Source organism: Nuphar pumila, chromosome 5, assembly GCF_984573655.1.
Source record: "Nuphar pumila chromosome 5, dmNupPumi1.hap1.1, whole genome shotgun sequence".
NCBI lineage: Eukaryota > Viridiplantae > Streptophyta > Magnoliopsida > Nymphaeales > Nymphaeaceae > Nuphar > Nuphar pumila.
The window spans coordinates 104,819,907-104,836,563 of NC_143253.1; the positions used below are offsets into that span (position 1 = coordinate 104,819,907).

Below are 16,657 nucleotides of genomic sequence, written 5' to 3' on the forward strand. Positions count from 1 at the left end.
TCAAGTTTATGGGCAGAGGAGCCAACCCCCCGGTATTATGCTCGCACAAGCATGCTAGTCTTTGGAGTTCTGAAGGGATCAGGTGCATTAGTGCTGCTATAACTGCACTGGCAGAGCAGCCAGCTAATGTCAACCATAATCATATACCTAAGAAGTCAAATTAGAACCAAAAATACCAAGCCAGGTTACATCTTTGGTTGCCAATTGCACCACAGAAAGTATTTATCAAGTAATAACTAATGACTGAACTTGAGTTACTATCCTGTGAAGAAAGAACTGAAATTCACGAATAAAAGAATGTGCTGCTCAATTATTCGGTGGAAAAAACAAAGCAGAATTGTACAATTTCCTTGTTAAAGTGACAATTTATCTGCAACCAGTGAGAAAATCCTACCTACAAAAACAAGGCTGCTGTTGGCAAGAAACAGCAACACAAATTACTAGGACAAGAAAAATTTCAAGAAAGCAGAGCAGGCATCCAAATCCCCCGGTCCTAAAACTTTGCAAAAAACTCACAAAATTCATCTCATTACTCATAACTCAGGCAGCTTCTTGGACTGGCCCATCAATCCTGCGTCCCCACTCACGACCCCTTCCCCGTCCACGACCATTTCCTGTAATCAGTTGCATATATTTTCTTATCTTGCTCACACTAGAAAGAACGCAACCAAGTAAACAATTAAAAAAAACATAAAAATATCATCTGAAGTAGAAATGTTAAGCAGAACATGCCATTAGAACAATAAACTAGTCACAGATTGCTACATAAATTTCAATCAAGGTCCCTGAACAACTAATCCAATTGAAATTGGCCACCAAAAAGAAACATGAAACACAAATATATCATTATAGCAAACTGGTTCATAAACTATACAAAGAGATTGCTATCAAGCAGGTCTACCAGGGAGAGTAATGATACTAATATTATGACTTGGATTCAAGGACCTAAAAGGTGCTGAATCTGTTACTTGAAGCGTTCTTGGTATGGTTCAACTGAAAGTGTCATGTTTCCATGCAACTGGTTCACAATAGTGACAGCCACTACCTGCCAATATATAACCATGGACTGTCCTGGCTGAAAGGTATTGTGGAAGGCAGGAGCCGAGGGACTAATAGCCACTCATTGATTCGGCAAATTGCTCACTGTATCTCTGTTTTGAACTGCAAACCATGTTTGGCCGTTTGTAGGCTGTTACTCAGTGTTAATGTGGTTGGGGATCGCGTCTTGTGGTGACGCAGGCCGCCAGACTGGTCCTGCTGATATCCTAACAATGTAAAGGAGGGGGCTTTCTCCCCCAGCTCTGTTATGAAAAAAAAAACATATAACCATGGAACGCCATAGTATCGATATGGTAGTTATTGCACTACTGTCTTGAACAACATATTTTTCTCTAATATTTTATATGGTTATAGCTTCCATAGTACTAATGTATATATACTTAATCTGATAACGCTAAGTGAGATTTTACCATTTTAATGTGACAGATGATGGAAGATGACACATAAAGTGAATAGAAATCATAATACTTCCTAAAAGGAACTAAATTACATGACAATTCAGCCTACTTTGCATAATTTTCCTTGTACAAAGAGAGTTGGAGCCACCAATCAAGTATGCTTTAACATGAGTGATACTACTAGACCTGAAAACTACCTTAAAATGTAGATCAGCAAAATTGGCGCCGACTGGAAAATATTTGACTCATTTGATTTAATAATATAATAAATATGAAAGGTATGTTGCTTTAAAAAAAGGAAAGAAAATACTTGATTACCAAGAATTTGTTCAAAATAAATTAACATGACAACATAATAATGAGTTTGGAATGAGTACAGGAGAGACTGGAGAAAGGGGAGGAACTTGACTATATTCTCTATTACAGACACTGTGACCTTTTGGAACCATGAAAATAAAGGAAACTCCAAATTATATTTGAGAAGGTAACTTGAATTTCTTTTTCACAATCAATCTGACTGATATTTTCTCCCAGATACTTGGCAACCCTTTGCTTCCAACATAAAATTTGAGGGGCTTCCAATTTTAAAATTGTAGGAGAGAAGGTATAGCAAAATGCATTTAAACCAGCCTTTCAAAAAAAATGCATTTAAACCAGTATAAACTCCAACAAATCCTTTCGTCAAATGCATAATAAAGGGTAGAAAGATTAATAAACCAGAGGTACACACAAATTGATGGAAAGAGAGAAAACATTTATGCTTGAAGATTTCTTGAGAAGTTCTTACATGTGCACAATGAAGGCTTACCACTGAAGCAAGCATAATGAAGATACCACAAGAGAACAGTTGACCAACTATTTCACAAAGCCTGATGACTTGGAAAAATAGACAACTAAATGCAGTAAATGTCCTAAGAAGTCACTTAACCAAACAACAAATAAGGATTTGTATCCAAAAGAATCCTAGACATGACATAGTTGATGGTAGAAAAGATGCCCTCACCACGCCCTTGTGATGGCTGTGCTTCTGTTCCATCACTGCCATTGTATCCTGATTCTGGCTGCACATCTCCAGCATCATAGCCTCTTCCATGGACACGGAAATTGTGTCCTCTTCCACGACCACGACCTCTGGTGTACACATGACCACCCATGTCCCAATTTCCACCTTGATTGTATTCACCAGTCCCATTGCCACTACCTGTGAGTTGCATGTCAGTAATGCTTATCTATCAAACTAAGATCTGTATGATGTTGAAATCAACTTAATTCAACCATACAAAGAAAAATTGATTGTAAACTGATATTTTCATTTTCTCAACATTTTTCAGTCATGCCAAGGGAAGAAGAGTGCCCTCAAAACACTGGGAACATATAAAGACCTCTTTGATGAGCAAATGTTTTAGTTCACAAAAATGCACGAATCAAAACCTACTCACTTAGATATGGTTTAGCAATTCTGAGAAATCATAATTAACTAATTAACTGCTTCCTCAAAACATAAATACCCAAATCAACAAAATAAGATAAAAATCCTTATAAACCATTTTCCTAGACAAAGTCACAAAACAATACTCCTTTTAGCCTCAATAACTGGAACATTGAAAAACCTCACATCAAACAATGAAATTAGTACTAAAAAAAACTAGTGATTTAATAGCAGATAAAACTCATTAGTTATCTAAAATCAACCTCAAAAAACTGAACATTGAAACAACTAATCTTCAAAACCCTTGCATCACCATTGAAAGTTTTCTGTCAGTGTTTAAACAAAATAGTGGAAACAATAGCCTTCCAGTGTCAATGATTGGAATATTGATAAAATTTCATATGGAGGAGCGAGGAAAAAGAATAAAACCAAGACTACATTGTTTAGTGGCTGATGCATCATTGGCTACGTGAAAACAATAGTGGGACATGACCTCAGTCGTGAAAAGAAGCAAAAAGAAAAGGGGGCTAGGTAAAACTGCAAACCAAAACATTGAATAAATAAAAGCTGTAGTCTCTGCCCCATTAGTGAATAATTTCTGCAAGTTTTGATATTTCAAAAGGGTTATCATCATCCTCAAAATAGAAAAATACTCTCGAGAAAGCTGGCATGCTACTTCTTTTAGCGTAGCAAACTAACAATGTTTCTCAGGTGTTATTTCTGTGTCAAAATAACCACAATACCTCTTGCTCTACCCCTTCCACGACTGCCATGCCCCCTGCCGCTTGCTCGTGGGGAGACCTCTGAAACCATGGAAATAATCAAGCACATGGATGAGATGTGCATAAATGTGCCTCACATTAATAAGTCATATGAAGCTGGAAGCACATGTTACCTCCTTCGTTATCATATGCCATCAACTGTTTCACCTGGTCAGCCGCTAAGGGTGGTTGGTAGCTGTAGCAATGAATATGTAAGCCAAACAAACAAATGTAGGTATGGAGATGTATGATGAGACTAAAAATCAGATTCACAATACACACACATATGAGAAAGTATTTGGTACCCTCGTGGGTAAGGAACCCCTTAGTTGGAACTCATAGTGGGAAGTTGTTTTGACCAAATCCAACTCCATGGATGTGTCCAATGTGGTCAAAATAGTATGAATCAAATCTTGAATCCTACATTTTCAAGGTAAAAATATGATTTTATGAGGGTTACAATTTTGGTACAATGTAGGCTGTTGATTTTTCAACCCTTGCAAAATCTCACATTGGAGTAACATGATTCAAGCACTAATTTCTACTAACTCAAATATGTAGATCACATTTGGAGGGTCAGATATGTAAAAACCATTAAAAATATTACAGTTTTTCACTAGGGGGCTCCTTGCCCATTAACCCTATATATATATATATATATATATATATATATATATATATATATATATATATATATATATATATATATATATATATATATATATATATATATATAGAGAGAGAGAGAGAGAGAGAGAGAGAGAGAGAGAAGGTGGTAGCTGCTAACTGCCATGCTAACCAGGCTTTCGAAGTTTTTTTCGTGTTTTCCTTAAATCTGACCGTACATATGCGTTCTACATGCTTGATTTTATAGGAATTGACTCTTGGATCATCTGATTCCGATGGCTCGACCCCTCCCCTGAAATCAAAGGGAGCAGGGTGGGGGGCTCGGCCCCCTCCCCTGCCGAAAACAGAGGGAGCAGGGGGGCTCAGCCCCTCCCCTACCGACCCAACAAGAGAGCAAGAGGGGGGGCTCGGCCCCCCTCCCCTGAAATCAAAGGGAGCAGGGTGGGGGGCTCGGCCCCTCCCCTGCCGACCCAACAAGAGGGCGAGAGGGGGGGCTCGGCCCCTCTCCTGCCGAAATCAGAGGGAGTAGGGTGGGCTCGACCCCTCCCCTGCCGACCCAACAAGAGAGCGAGAGGGAGTAGGGGGGGCTCAGCCCCTCCCCTGCCGACCCAACATGAGAGCGAGAGGGAGCAGGGGGGCTTGACCCCTCCATTGCCGACACAAGAAGAGAGAGAGAGAGGAAGCTAGAGGGTACCTGCGACGAGGGAGAGGAGGAGGTGGCGTCGAGAGGACTCAAGCTGAGCTGCGCGGGAGAGGAGAGGAGAGGAGATTAGGGCAAAAAAAAAAATTTGCCCTAATCCTCCTTTTTCATCGATTTTTTTTAACGTTCGAAAAATTGGACCAAAATGACCCTGGGTGCATTGACCGCACCTAGGGTCGTGTTGACCGCACCCACGTCGCGTCGCGTCGACGCGGGTGCGGCACCTGCTTTGCAGAGTCCCTGTGACTTAGATGTCGATCATGTAATCAGCCCATAGAAATCTGTCAATCCCACCAAAAGAAGAGGAACCCCCGAAAAATATTTTTCTCATGGGTGTGCACTACTGGATATCTTTCATCCCACTGTTATAAATGTCAAAACAGAATTTTCTTTTTCAGCCCATGAACTTCTTTGAAATTTCGCATTCTTTATTTGATTGAGATTTTAGCAGAAAAAACTTGCTAAATTTGACAAAATAATTAAGTTAAAAACATAAGAAAATCAAAGTCAATAAAATAGGTAACTCAAATGGATTGTCAATGAATTGAACATATGGAGAAAAAAATCATGATATGTTTGCTTTAAATGGAGAGCTATGACATTGTCAATTTATTGCTATATTGGTTTTTAACGGAGAGCTATGATATTGTCAATTTATTGCTATTTTATAACTGTTTAAAAGTAATAATATATCATTTTCTCATAATAATTTGCAACCATGCTTCATCCTAATTGATATACATGCACATTTGGTGCTTTTTACTTAGCCTATTTGCAGCACATAATCGTTATTATTACGGCTATTATAATTATAATAACACAAACAGAAACAGAAATGACAGTCAAAATATTAAAGAAGAAACTGTGGGGAGGAATCCAAGAAGCAACTTGGATTCCGGCCCACTAAAAAATGTGAAACCCGCTCTCACCCATAGGTCCATTAACAGCCCATATTTTTCCAAGCATATCAAAATCCAAGTCTAGAAAAAACCAAAAAGTCATGTTCTTTAATCTTGTCGCTATTAGAATACAGGCAGGAACCTACAAACCATGGGAGCTACATCATGTCTGGCATGAAAGACCATTTCTTTTCTTCTCTTTTCTCCAGATTAAACCAAAACCACAACCAGAAGATACATTCTTAACTTACCCAGTGGATGATGTATCCAGCTCCTTCTTAGACAAAGTTATTGTGATCATTGACACATGCCGTGTAGTTTGAAGCCTGCATGTTGAAATAGAGACACCCTTGTCACTGCACCCTTCATTATTGATGAATCAGAGATAAAATGATCAGCAATTGATCCAGAATATAGAGTGATCTTACGGAATCAATCCTTCTTCCAATGGTTCCCACATGTCGGTTATGTCATTCGACCCAATTGAGGTGTTTTGGTGAAGGCCAGCTACCCTTCTCTGGATCAAGTAGAAATATACCCAAAGAAAAACAAAAACCTTCAGAATCCAAAAAGCAATGATACAACGCAATAGGAATACATGAACTATTGCAATGAAAGATATGCAGCAAATGAGAAAAACTAAATAGTTCACATGTGCATGCACACACACACACACCTTTATTAACTCTGCAATCATCACGGTCTTGTTGATTGCTCTCCCCATGGCTTTAAGGATAATCTCATTGGACCCTTTCTGTTAAAGGACATGGCCAGATAAACAATTAGAATTAGATCCAACCAGAACACGTCTTCCACAATATTGACTAGTCCCTTCAAAAAATCCATCCCAAGTTAAGGGAGAGAACAATAATCGGTAGGATCCATGCTAAAGGCCAACCAAATGAATGAGAAAAAAAGGAAAAAGAATCCGAAAGAAGAAAAACAAATACTGAACTGATAAAACCAAATGAAAAATAAGAATTATAATTTTGAATATGAACTATAAATAGGATATAATGCATATGAAACCATCTACACATGATCAGATTAACCAATTGTTAAAAATTAAAAAGAAACAATTTCCCTTCTTTTCAGATTAGGAAATGAAGACGATATGCAATTCTTTCAAAGCAGCTTAATCAATCAAAAGAAAAAGATACACATACTACGATAAACGAACTACTAACGGGTACTGGATTACATATTTAGGCAGAGGTTGGAAGTAGTTGGTGTAAAATTGTCTATGAAAAGACAATACGCATACGAGCACAAAAAATATGAAAAAGATGTGCACGAAGGCACTCTCACAACACTTGAACAAATACGCAAAAGCGTAAAAACAATAAACATGCACAATGGCATGTATTTTATAGAAGGAACCGAATGCTTGAGACTCTCAAGCTTAGGAAAAACTAGAGGGGATCACCCCTATTTATACAAGAAGAAGAGGGTGCAAAGGGGCTCCCAAAGGAGTCGTTGGGGAGCCCCCAACGGTCACTTTTGTGACCGTTGGGGACCCCCCAACGACTCTATTGGGGGATCCCCAATGCACCTTTTGTGAAAAGGTGAAAAGAAATAAAAAATAAAAATAAAAAAGGATAAAAAATAAAAAGAAAAGATACAACATATTCCTATTGAAATATGCGCAAAAAGGAAATTTACAATAATACCCTTATCGGGTGAACAAAAAGAAAATAATATATAAATATATATACTTATATATATAGAGATACATATACATATAAATATTATATGTATATGTATCTCTAAGTATATAAGTATATATATTTATATTTACATCAACGATTTTAGGAGGAGATACATTTTAACACCCCCCCTCAAACTTACGGTGTGATAACCGTAAGTTTGCCAAGGAGGAAATGAAATCTGGGCGAACATAGAGCTTTGGTGAAGAAGTCAACAAGCTGATACTCAGACGTTACGTATGGAAGATCAATGACCTTCTTCAAGTATTCTTCTCTGACATAATGACAGTCCATCTCTATATGCTTTGTTCGCTCGTGAAAGGTGTGATTCCTGGCAATATAAATTGCACTTTTATTGTCACAGCACAACTTTGTTGGTTCTCTGATAAACACTCCCATATCTTCCAAAAGACTTTGAATCCATACAATTTCCATGGTGGTAGATGCCATGGCTCTATATTCGGCTTCAGTGGATGACAGGGAGACCTTTTGTTGCTTTTTGCATCGCCATGAGATCAAGGACTCACCTAAGAAAACACAGAAACCAGTGGTGGAGTGACGGTTACTAGGGTTACCTCCCCAATCTGAGTCAGTATAAGCAAGCAATTTCAATTCAGAGGAAGAGGATAGAAATACTCCCTTATTTACCGTTCCCTTCAAATATCTGATGATGCGGAGCACAACACTCATATGAATGGTTGTAGGAGCATGCTGAAACTGACTGGCGATGTGTATAGCATGTGACAAGTCAGGTCGAGTAATGCTAAGATACATTAAAGACCCTACCAACTGCCTGTAAGGAGTAGGATCGGTTAGAGGAACACCGTCGTCAATCTTCATTTTTGCTCCCACAACTTCAGGAGTTTCGCAAACTTTGTCATCAAAAATACCTGACCTGTCAATAATCTCGCAGACAAGTTTAGATTGAGATAGAAAATAACCACGTTGCGAATAGGCAACCTCAATTCCAAGAAAATATGTCAGAAAACCTAAGTCTGACATCTCAAATTTTGAAGTCAAGACGGACTTAATACCCTTGACTCCTTGAACATCATCACCTGTTATTAACATGTCATCAACGTAAAGTAATAAAATTACAATCCCTGCATTAGATTTTCTAGTAAACAAAGCAGTGTCAGTATAACATGATGAAAAACCATTTTCCAACATAACACTGGTAAATCTATCATACCAGGCTTTGGGGGCCTGCTTTAAGCCATAGAGAGCCTTTCGAAGACAAAGAACTTTATCCTTAGGAATTATCATGCCTGGTGGGGCATCCATATATACTTCTTCGTTAAGATCACCATTTAAAAAGGCATTTTTAACATCCATTTGAAAAATGTTCTAATTTTTAATAGATGCAATAGTAATAAGACACCTAACGGTAACCATCCGAGCTACAGGGGCAAAGGTTTCTTCGTAATCAATTTCATACTCTTGCCCATACCCTTTAGCAACTAAGCGAGCTTTATACCTTTCTAAAGAACCATCACTCTTAATTTTAACTTTAAAGACCTATCGACAGCCTATAGTTTTCTTTCCTATAGGTAGAGTTTGAAAATCCCAAGTTCCTGCCCTTTTAAGAGCATTAAGTTCACTTTGCATGGCTTCTTGCCATTCTATACATTTTTTAGCTTCTGCAAAATTTCTTGGTTCGAAATAAGAGTGAATAGCACTAAGACAAGCCCTATATCGGGGTGAAAAAGAATCAAACGATACAAAGCGAGTTGGAGGTCTTCTATTTCTTTCAGATCTTCTATGGTCAAGAGGAGTGGAAAGCTCACTATATTGATCAATAGCACTTCTAAAGGTGTCTTGGTTTCTACGAGAGTAGGTAATAGGCTCACTTGGAACTCTACTTTCTGGATCATTATGTTCACCAATATCTTCATCATTTTCCTCATCATGGTTTAATGATACATCATCATCACTGGATATGTCATCATTACTAGATAACAAGTCAAATAAGGAGTAATCAAAATTTTCTTGTTGAGAAACATTTTTTTCAAAACCACTCTCATTTTCTAAAAAGGTTACATTTCTAGAGACATGTAGCTTATCCTCTCGAAGATCGTAACAATGAAACCCTTTTTGAGTTTCGGAATAACCAAGAAAAGCACAAGGGATAGCCTTGGGTGAAAGCTTGTCATTCTTATCCGTAAGTATGAAACACTTACATCCGAAGACCCTTAACCTATTATAATCAGGTTCAAGCTTATGTAATATCTCAAAAGGAGATATTTTACCTAATAACCTAGATGGTAGACGATTTATTAAATAAACAAAAGCAAGGGCTGCTTCGGCCGAAAAGTTTTTAGGAATATTTTGAGATATAAGAAGAGTCCTAGTGGTCTCAATAATGTGCCTATGTTTTCTTTCAGCCAACCCATTCTGTTGAGGTGTTTTAGGACAAGACCTTTGGTGAATAATACCGTGATCCTCAAGATATACCTTAAATTGATTGGAGAGATATTCTCCCCCAGAGTCACTTCTAAAAATCTTTATGTTGCTATTGAATTGATTCTTAATCATTGAGTGAAAATTTTTAAAACATGAAAACACTTCATGTTTAAACTTAAGAAAATATATCCACGAGTAACGGGAAAAGTCATCCACAAATATTACATAATAAGAAAAACCTCCTTTTGAAACAACAGGTGCGGGTCCCCAAACATCTGAGTGAACAATTTCGAAAGTTTTGGAAGAGAACATAGTTCTTTGCTCAAAAGGTAAGCTGCGCATTTTTCCGAGAATGCAGTCATTACAAGAAAAAGAGCTTTTACATAGGTCTTTTGCAAAATGTAAATATGATAACTTGGTGATATTAGGATGACCAAGTCTTTTGTGCCATACATTTATATCCTTATGTCGGGCAACATTACACAAAACTTTTGGAACTTGAAGAGATTCCATATAGTATAGATCTCCTCTTCTAAAGCCTTCTCCAATCAATTTCCCGGACTGGCGATCCTGTATTAAGCATTTGTCACAAGAGAATTTAATATCACAGCCATGGTCCGTGAGTTGAGAAACAGAGAGGAGGTTTAAGTTAAGTTTAGGTATAAATCTGATTTTTGGAATAGAAAACTCTTGAGTTTCAAAATTACCTATTCCTTTAATTTCAAGAGAGGTTCCATCAGCAGTGGAGACATAAGATGGGGAACGATTTTTCAAATAATCGGAAAGTGACAAAAAGTTTGGGGACATATGAAAAGATGCACCAGAGTCCAAAAGCCAAGAGATTTTACCTGGAGGAGAAGAAGTGGATACGGCCGCACCGGAGGTAGATCCCTTGAGGAGAGGTTGAAGGGCTTCCACTATTTGATTTATAGAAAGGGTCCCACTTGAAGATGCCTCATCCTTCTGTGGTACACCAGTGGTAGCCATAGCTAGAAGTCTCTTCCATTTAGGACATACGGGTTTGATGTGTCCCGGTTCTTTACAAAAATGACAAATAGTTTTGCTATAGTCCCTTCTTCCTCTTTGACCACCATTTTCACCTTGATTTTGGAATTTAAAATGAGGGGGACGATAGGTTTTTACATTGTTTCCGGGTCTTGATACGGCATTGACCTCACTATGTTCTTCAATATTACAAGGGACCGCAAGGACATTTGGTCCTTGTTTACATAAATTCATACGAGTCTCTTCACCACTTAACTTGGTGAGAACATCTTCAAGAGAAGGGGAGTGAAAGAGGAGAGAAGAGATGATCTTATTTGCTCAAATTCGGGCCTTAGCCCATTTAAGAAATTGAAGAACCGATCTTCTTCAAGTTGCTTATGACGGAGCTCAATTGTCTCTCCACTCCATTTTGGTTCAAGCATTGCAAGCTCATCCCAAATAGAGGAAAGATCGGCAAAGTATTCCCTAATCGTCATTTCACCTTGGGAGAGAGAGATAGCCTTCTTTTGAAGGTAATACTTATGAGAGAGATCCCTTGAGGTGTACATTAATCTTGGCATTTAATAATGTTGGCTAATGCCAAGCTTCCGATGCCTTTTTGAATTTAATAATGTTGGCATTAATCTTGGTTTCTACGGATGAGAAAAACCATGAGAGAATCTTGAAATTCTTCATTTCCCATTCATCGTGTTTCTTGGAGTATTCTTCAAGAGCTTTGGTTCTTTCTTCTCCCTCAAGAATCTTGATTTCGCCTTCTTTTACTATTGTAATCTTGGGTTCCGGTTCCGGAATTGTGCCAAAAACATATCCCCATAGGCCTTTCCCTTTTATATGAGCCTCCATATTCCCGGCCCAAACATGATAGTTGGACCCATTTAATTTAAAACCAAGAGCAAAATGGGACTCTTTTTCGCCCATTAGAGAGAAGAGAGATAGAGAAAAAAGCGTACCAACACAATATTTCCAACACCAATTTTGCACAAGATTCTTCTAAAATATTTGAGAAGAAAGATCCACCACTTCAATCTTCAAGGATCGGAAGGCACGTTTTTCGAGGCACTCGAAAAAAAGAGAATCCCACGATCTTCAATAATCAACCTTGCTTTGATACCATGTAAAATTGTCTATGAAAATACAATACGCATACGAGCACAAAAAATATGAAAAAGATGTGCACGAAGGCACTCTCACAACACTTGAACAAATACGCAAAAGCGTAAAAACAATAAACATGCACAATGGCATGTATTTTATAGAAGGAACCGAATGCTTGAGACTCTCAAGCTTAGGAAAAACTAGAGGGGATCACCCCTATTTATACAAGAAGAAGAGGGTGCAAAGGGGCTCCCAAAGGAGTCGTTGGGGAGCCCCCAACGGTCACTTTTGTGACCGTTGGGGACCCCCCAACGACTCTATTGGGGGATCCCCAATGCACCTTTTGTGAAAAGGTGAAAAGAAATAAAAAATAAAAATAAAAAAGGATAAAAAATAAAAAGAAAAGATACAACATATTCCTATTGGAATATGCGCAAAAAGGAAATTTACAATAATACCCTTATCGGGTGAACAAAAAGAAAATAATATATAAATATATATACTTATGTATATAGAGATACATATACATATAAATATTATATGTATATGTATCTCTAAGTATATAAGTATATATATTTATATTTACATCAACGATTTTAGGAGGAGATACATTTTAACAGTTGGCCATAACAAATTTCTGCTGGGACAACTGAAGCATTAAAAGCTGGGGGTACTGGATTACATAACTGTATTCATTCCCAACGATCGTTACAGGAACATAGTTCAACTTTAACACCTGCAAAGGACCCCTCTGGGATGTCTTATGAGAATAACAGGATGGAATTATGATATATGAGTTATCTATGGAGACAAATTAATGCGAGATTTCCATTGTTGAAGAAAGGTGCACTGTTAAATAGGGAGTCAGGCAAAAAGACATAGCAATATAGCATAAATTATGACAGAAGAGTCCTTGTTTTATAGCTCATAAGCAGTTGATACCACAAGGAGGGAAACCAAGTACGAAACTGATGCCATAAATGTCCCCCTCAACTCCAGCATGGATTTGTCTTCATGATCTTGATCCAGACTTATGCAAGATGGAAACATCGCAAGGAATTACACCCTCGTCGAAGGATTCTCTTATTGATGTGGGATGATACCACGAACAGGTTTTAGAAATTATCAAAAACACAAATAAAAGTGTGACAAATTTGAAAATATCAAAATATAAATAAAAAAGAAATCTCAGTTTAAATATAGAAACAAATAACTAAAAATCTAAAAACATTGTTGAGTGCCTGTGAGATCTCTTTGTATGTGGCATAATTATGGATTGTAGATATTCACTACTGTTGGAAATCCCATGCTGTGAGCTTGAACGTATTTTTTATAAATCAATGTCACAGATATCGCTAATATTTTGAGAATGCCATGTGATTATTGCCATGTGATAAAAAAGAAAAGGATTAAATAGGTAAAATCCAGAGAGAGAGAGAGTTAGGGAATTGCTTAGGTAGGGTCAGCTGACAAGAGATTGAACCATGAACACTAACATTCATAGGTAAGCACTTCTTGCTTCAATATTTCTCTTATACACAACATTCCTGCAATGGAAAAATTGCCTGCTATTCCTTACAAATCCATCCAGTATCAAACAAAAATAATGAAACAATGCTAACATAAAAATCAGCGAGGGTTTGCTGAATTTATCAACAAGAGTAGATCAACAATTCAGTAAGTAACTAAACTAATGCAAGAACATTCAGTTGCACAGCTTTTTAGGAGATTAAATCCTAGTTAAAACACTGTGAATTGAAATGCAGACAGAAGCATAGACGAGAACATAAAAATTATTGAGATGGACATGGGCGAAAGCACAAGCATCTCATAGTCTAAGACAAGTAATTCAGGTGCACATTCTAAAAAAACCAACAGAGAGCAGGAAAGAGCCCCTATTCCAGCTAAACAGAAAGAAGGTCGTCAGAAAAGGGGCTGGCCCCTATTTTGGCCGGGCAAAGAGAAAAAGATGACCAGAACTTCAGCTAGCCCGTACTCTGCCATTAAAAACATGATATATATATATATATATATATATATATATATATATATATATATATATATATATATATATATAGAGAGAGAGAGAGAGAGAGAGAGAGAGAGAGAGAGAGAGGTGGGTATTTCCGCGATCAGTTGCAAACCACAGTATGTTGAATTTTTATTTTGAGGCAGTTGTGAGCCAGAGAAAACGTTTCCAGTTCAAATTTTATTCATGGTGGTTGTCTGAGCCCGACTATGTTAAAATTATTTCGCAGTGCTGAAACTCTCTGCAGCTAGGTTGCCCTACGATCCTAGTTTTGAATAAGCTTGATGAGGTGAAAGCTAAGCTGACGTTTTGGAGTAAATCCAAAATGGGCAAGTTTGAGGACAGAATGAATTCTTTGAAGGGTGAGCTTTTTATGGTTCAACAGAGGATGAATTGTCCTAGACCAGCGTGTGAGGACGTTGACTTGGGGGCTTCTCTTAAGCATGACCTAGAGAAGGCTTCAGTCAAGAGGAATCTCACTGGAGGCAGAAATCCCGGGTTCAGTGGCTGCAAGAGGGTGAATTAATTCAAAATATCAGTTTTCATTAACATCTAATTTGAATTTTAGTTTTGGTTAACATCAAATTCAAATTTCAATATTAAGTTTGAGTTCAAAATTGAATTTGAATCCTGAATTTGGGATAGTATTTGAATCAAAATTTTGAATTTAATTTCAAAATTGAATTTACTTTGAGCTTGAATTAAAATTGGATAAAGTTTGAATTTGAATTTCAACTGGAATTCAAAAGCGAAATCCAACTTTGAATTCAAAATTCATTATCGACTCACTTTAAATTTCACTTTGAAACACCCATTATCGCTCGCATGCACACATTATCTAAAATAATGACGAGTTAAATCTTATAAATGGTCGCACCAACAAACACAATCTATAGAAAAATGGGAAATTTCAATTTACATAAATCGACGTTACCCAACCCAATAAAGCATCACAAATTCAGGACCAGAATTTGAATACCAATGGATATTCTACATCAAGGCCTTCCACCAACATGACTTGGACATGATTCAGAAGCACGTTGCATAATGGAAAAAATGAACGGAAACAATTAACGATCAAGGAATACCTATCGGAAGAATCAATACTTGCGATTCTCTAAATAGGAAGAAGGAGAAAAGGGGGTACCTGAAACAGGGTGGTGGCATAAGTGATGTAGTTCCTCACCCTCCCTTGGGTGGTGATCCTTATCTCGTTCTCGTTTATGGGCTTGTCCTCCCTCGGCTGCTCCACCCTTTGGTACCGATCCATCTGCTCCCAACAATTCTCAAACTCGATATAAACAACTAAACAGGCAAATCTAAGTACAACAACAACAAAAATAATGCTCTCTCAATTTCTTCGATTCTCCAGAGCACTAAACCAGCAACACACAGAGAGAGAGAGAGAGAGAGAAGAAGAAGTAGTAGTAGTCAAGATGGATGAAGGAGATCAAGTGTCAAACTTTCTGATAGCGCTAGATCAACGGACGCTCTCTCGCTCTCTCTCGAACGCGCGCGCTGGGAGCCCTCCTTTTCTCTCTAGACCACTAGCGGTTATTCCGCTAAGAGAGAGGTCATCACCAGTCATGAAGACACTGCTAACGGTTGTGGACTGTCCAGGTTAGGAGACTGTGGACTGTCCAGGTCAGGAGACTGTGGCCTGGAGTTCTCCGGTGTAACGGCTTGCCCGGCCTGATTAGCAGGGTTGTCAATGGGTCAGGTTCGACCCAGGCTCAACCCGTAGGGGGTCTTGGTGATAAAAAAAGAGTTCCAATTAGAAACCAGGTCAGAATCAAAAGGATTCGATTATAAAGTGGACCCAGGTATGGTTTGTGAAATTTCAAATCAGACCCAGGTTTGACGCGGGTTCTGATTAAGACCTGTATTTTTTCAATATAAAAAGATTAAAAGTTGTATTTTACCAGGTATAAAGTGGGTCTGGTTCATGTAATCCTTATAGGACCCGAGTATGATCTTTCTTATAGCAGACCCGGTACCCGCACCTCAGAGTCAGATCTTGATTCAGACTACCTGAGTTCAAACCAGATCCAACCCGTTGACACACTTACTGATTAGAGATTGGTTATTTAATCGGGCCGAACCCGGTTAAAGTTGAATTGGGCCTGGGGTACGTGTGAAGCATGAAGCGAGAAGCAAGTGCTTAAGAACAAGTTTTAGATGTGTGAAAGCAACAAATACAAGAAGTACAAAAAGAAGCAAGGGAGGTGGTATCCCACGTGGTAAGCGGGGTCCTGTGTCAAGTAGAAGGCCGACGATGGAATCCCTCTGCCACATGGGGTGGCTATTGTTCTGGTAAGGGTCTGCCTAACCCCAGCTTGCCTTAAAAAAAAAAGTAAGAGAGAACAATAGAAGCAAGTAGAAAACTCATGAAAATGGGTTTTAAATACTTCTGTCAACGATATTCTGTGGATTATCACTCTTCGTTCATACCAATGTTGTCAGTATCGGTATCGGCCCTGTATCGTTAGGCCAACGATTCAGGAAAATCGGTCCAGTACCGGTAAGTGAATTGTTCTGAATCGGCC

The 16,657-nt window shown here is 38.2% G+C and overlaps 1 protein-coding gene across 1 annotated transcript; it reads right to left on the reverse strand.

Moving 5' to 3' along the window:
- Positions 1 to 268: 268 nt before the first annotated feature.
- Positions 269 to 15,505, reverse strand: LOC149837992 (uncharacterized). The gene is made up of 8 exons (XM_090007553.1): positions 15,259 to 15,505; positions 6,550 to 6,627; positions 6,302 to 6,390; positions 6,125 to 6,199; positions 3,782 to 3,843; positions 3,630 to 3,689; positions 2,461 to 2,658; positions 269 to 614 (listed from the first exon to the last, which is right to left on the reverse strand). The coding sequence occupies exons 1-8, from the start codon at positions 15,379 to 15,381 to the stop codon at positions 541 to 543; spliced, it is 759 nt and encodes a 252-aa protein (XP_089863679.1). The 5' UTR covers positions 15,382 to 15,505; the 3' UTR covers positions 269 to 540.
- Positions 15,506 to 16,657: the final 1,152 nt, after the last annotated feature.

Coding starts and splice junctions, on each gene's coding strand:
- LOC149837992 (XM_090007553.1), bottom strand. CDS start 15,381: ATGGATCGGTACCAAAGGGTGGAGCAGCCGAGGGAGGACAAGCCCATA. Junction 6,391..6,549: donor TGATTGCAGAGTTAATAAAG/GTGTGTGTGTGT, acceptor TACTTGATCCAG/AGAAGGGTAGCTGGCCTTCA. Junction 615..2,460: donor ACAGCCATCACAAGGGCGTG/GTGAGGGCATCT, acceptor AACTGATTACAG/GAAATGGTCGTGGACGGGGA.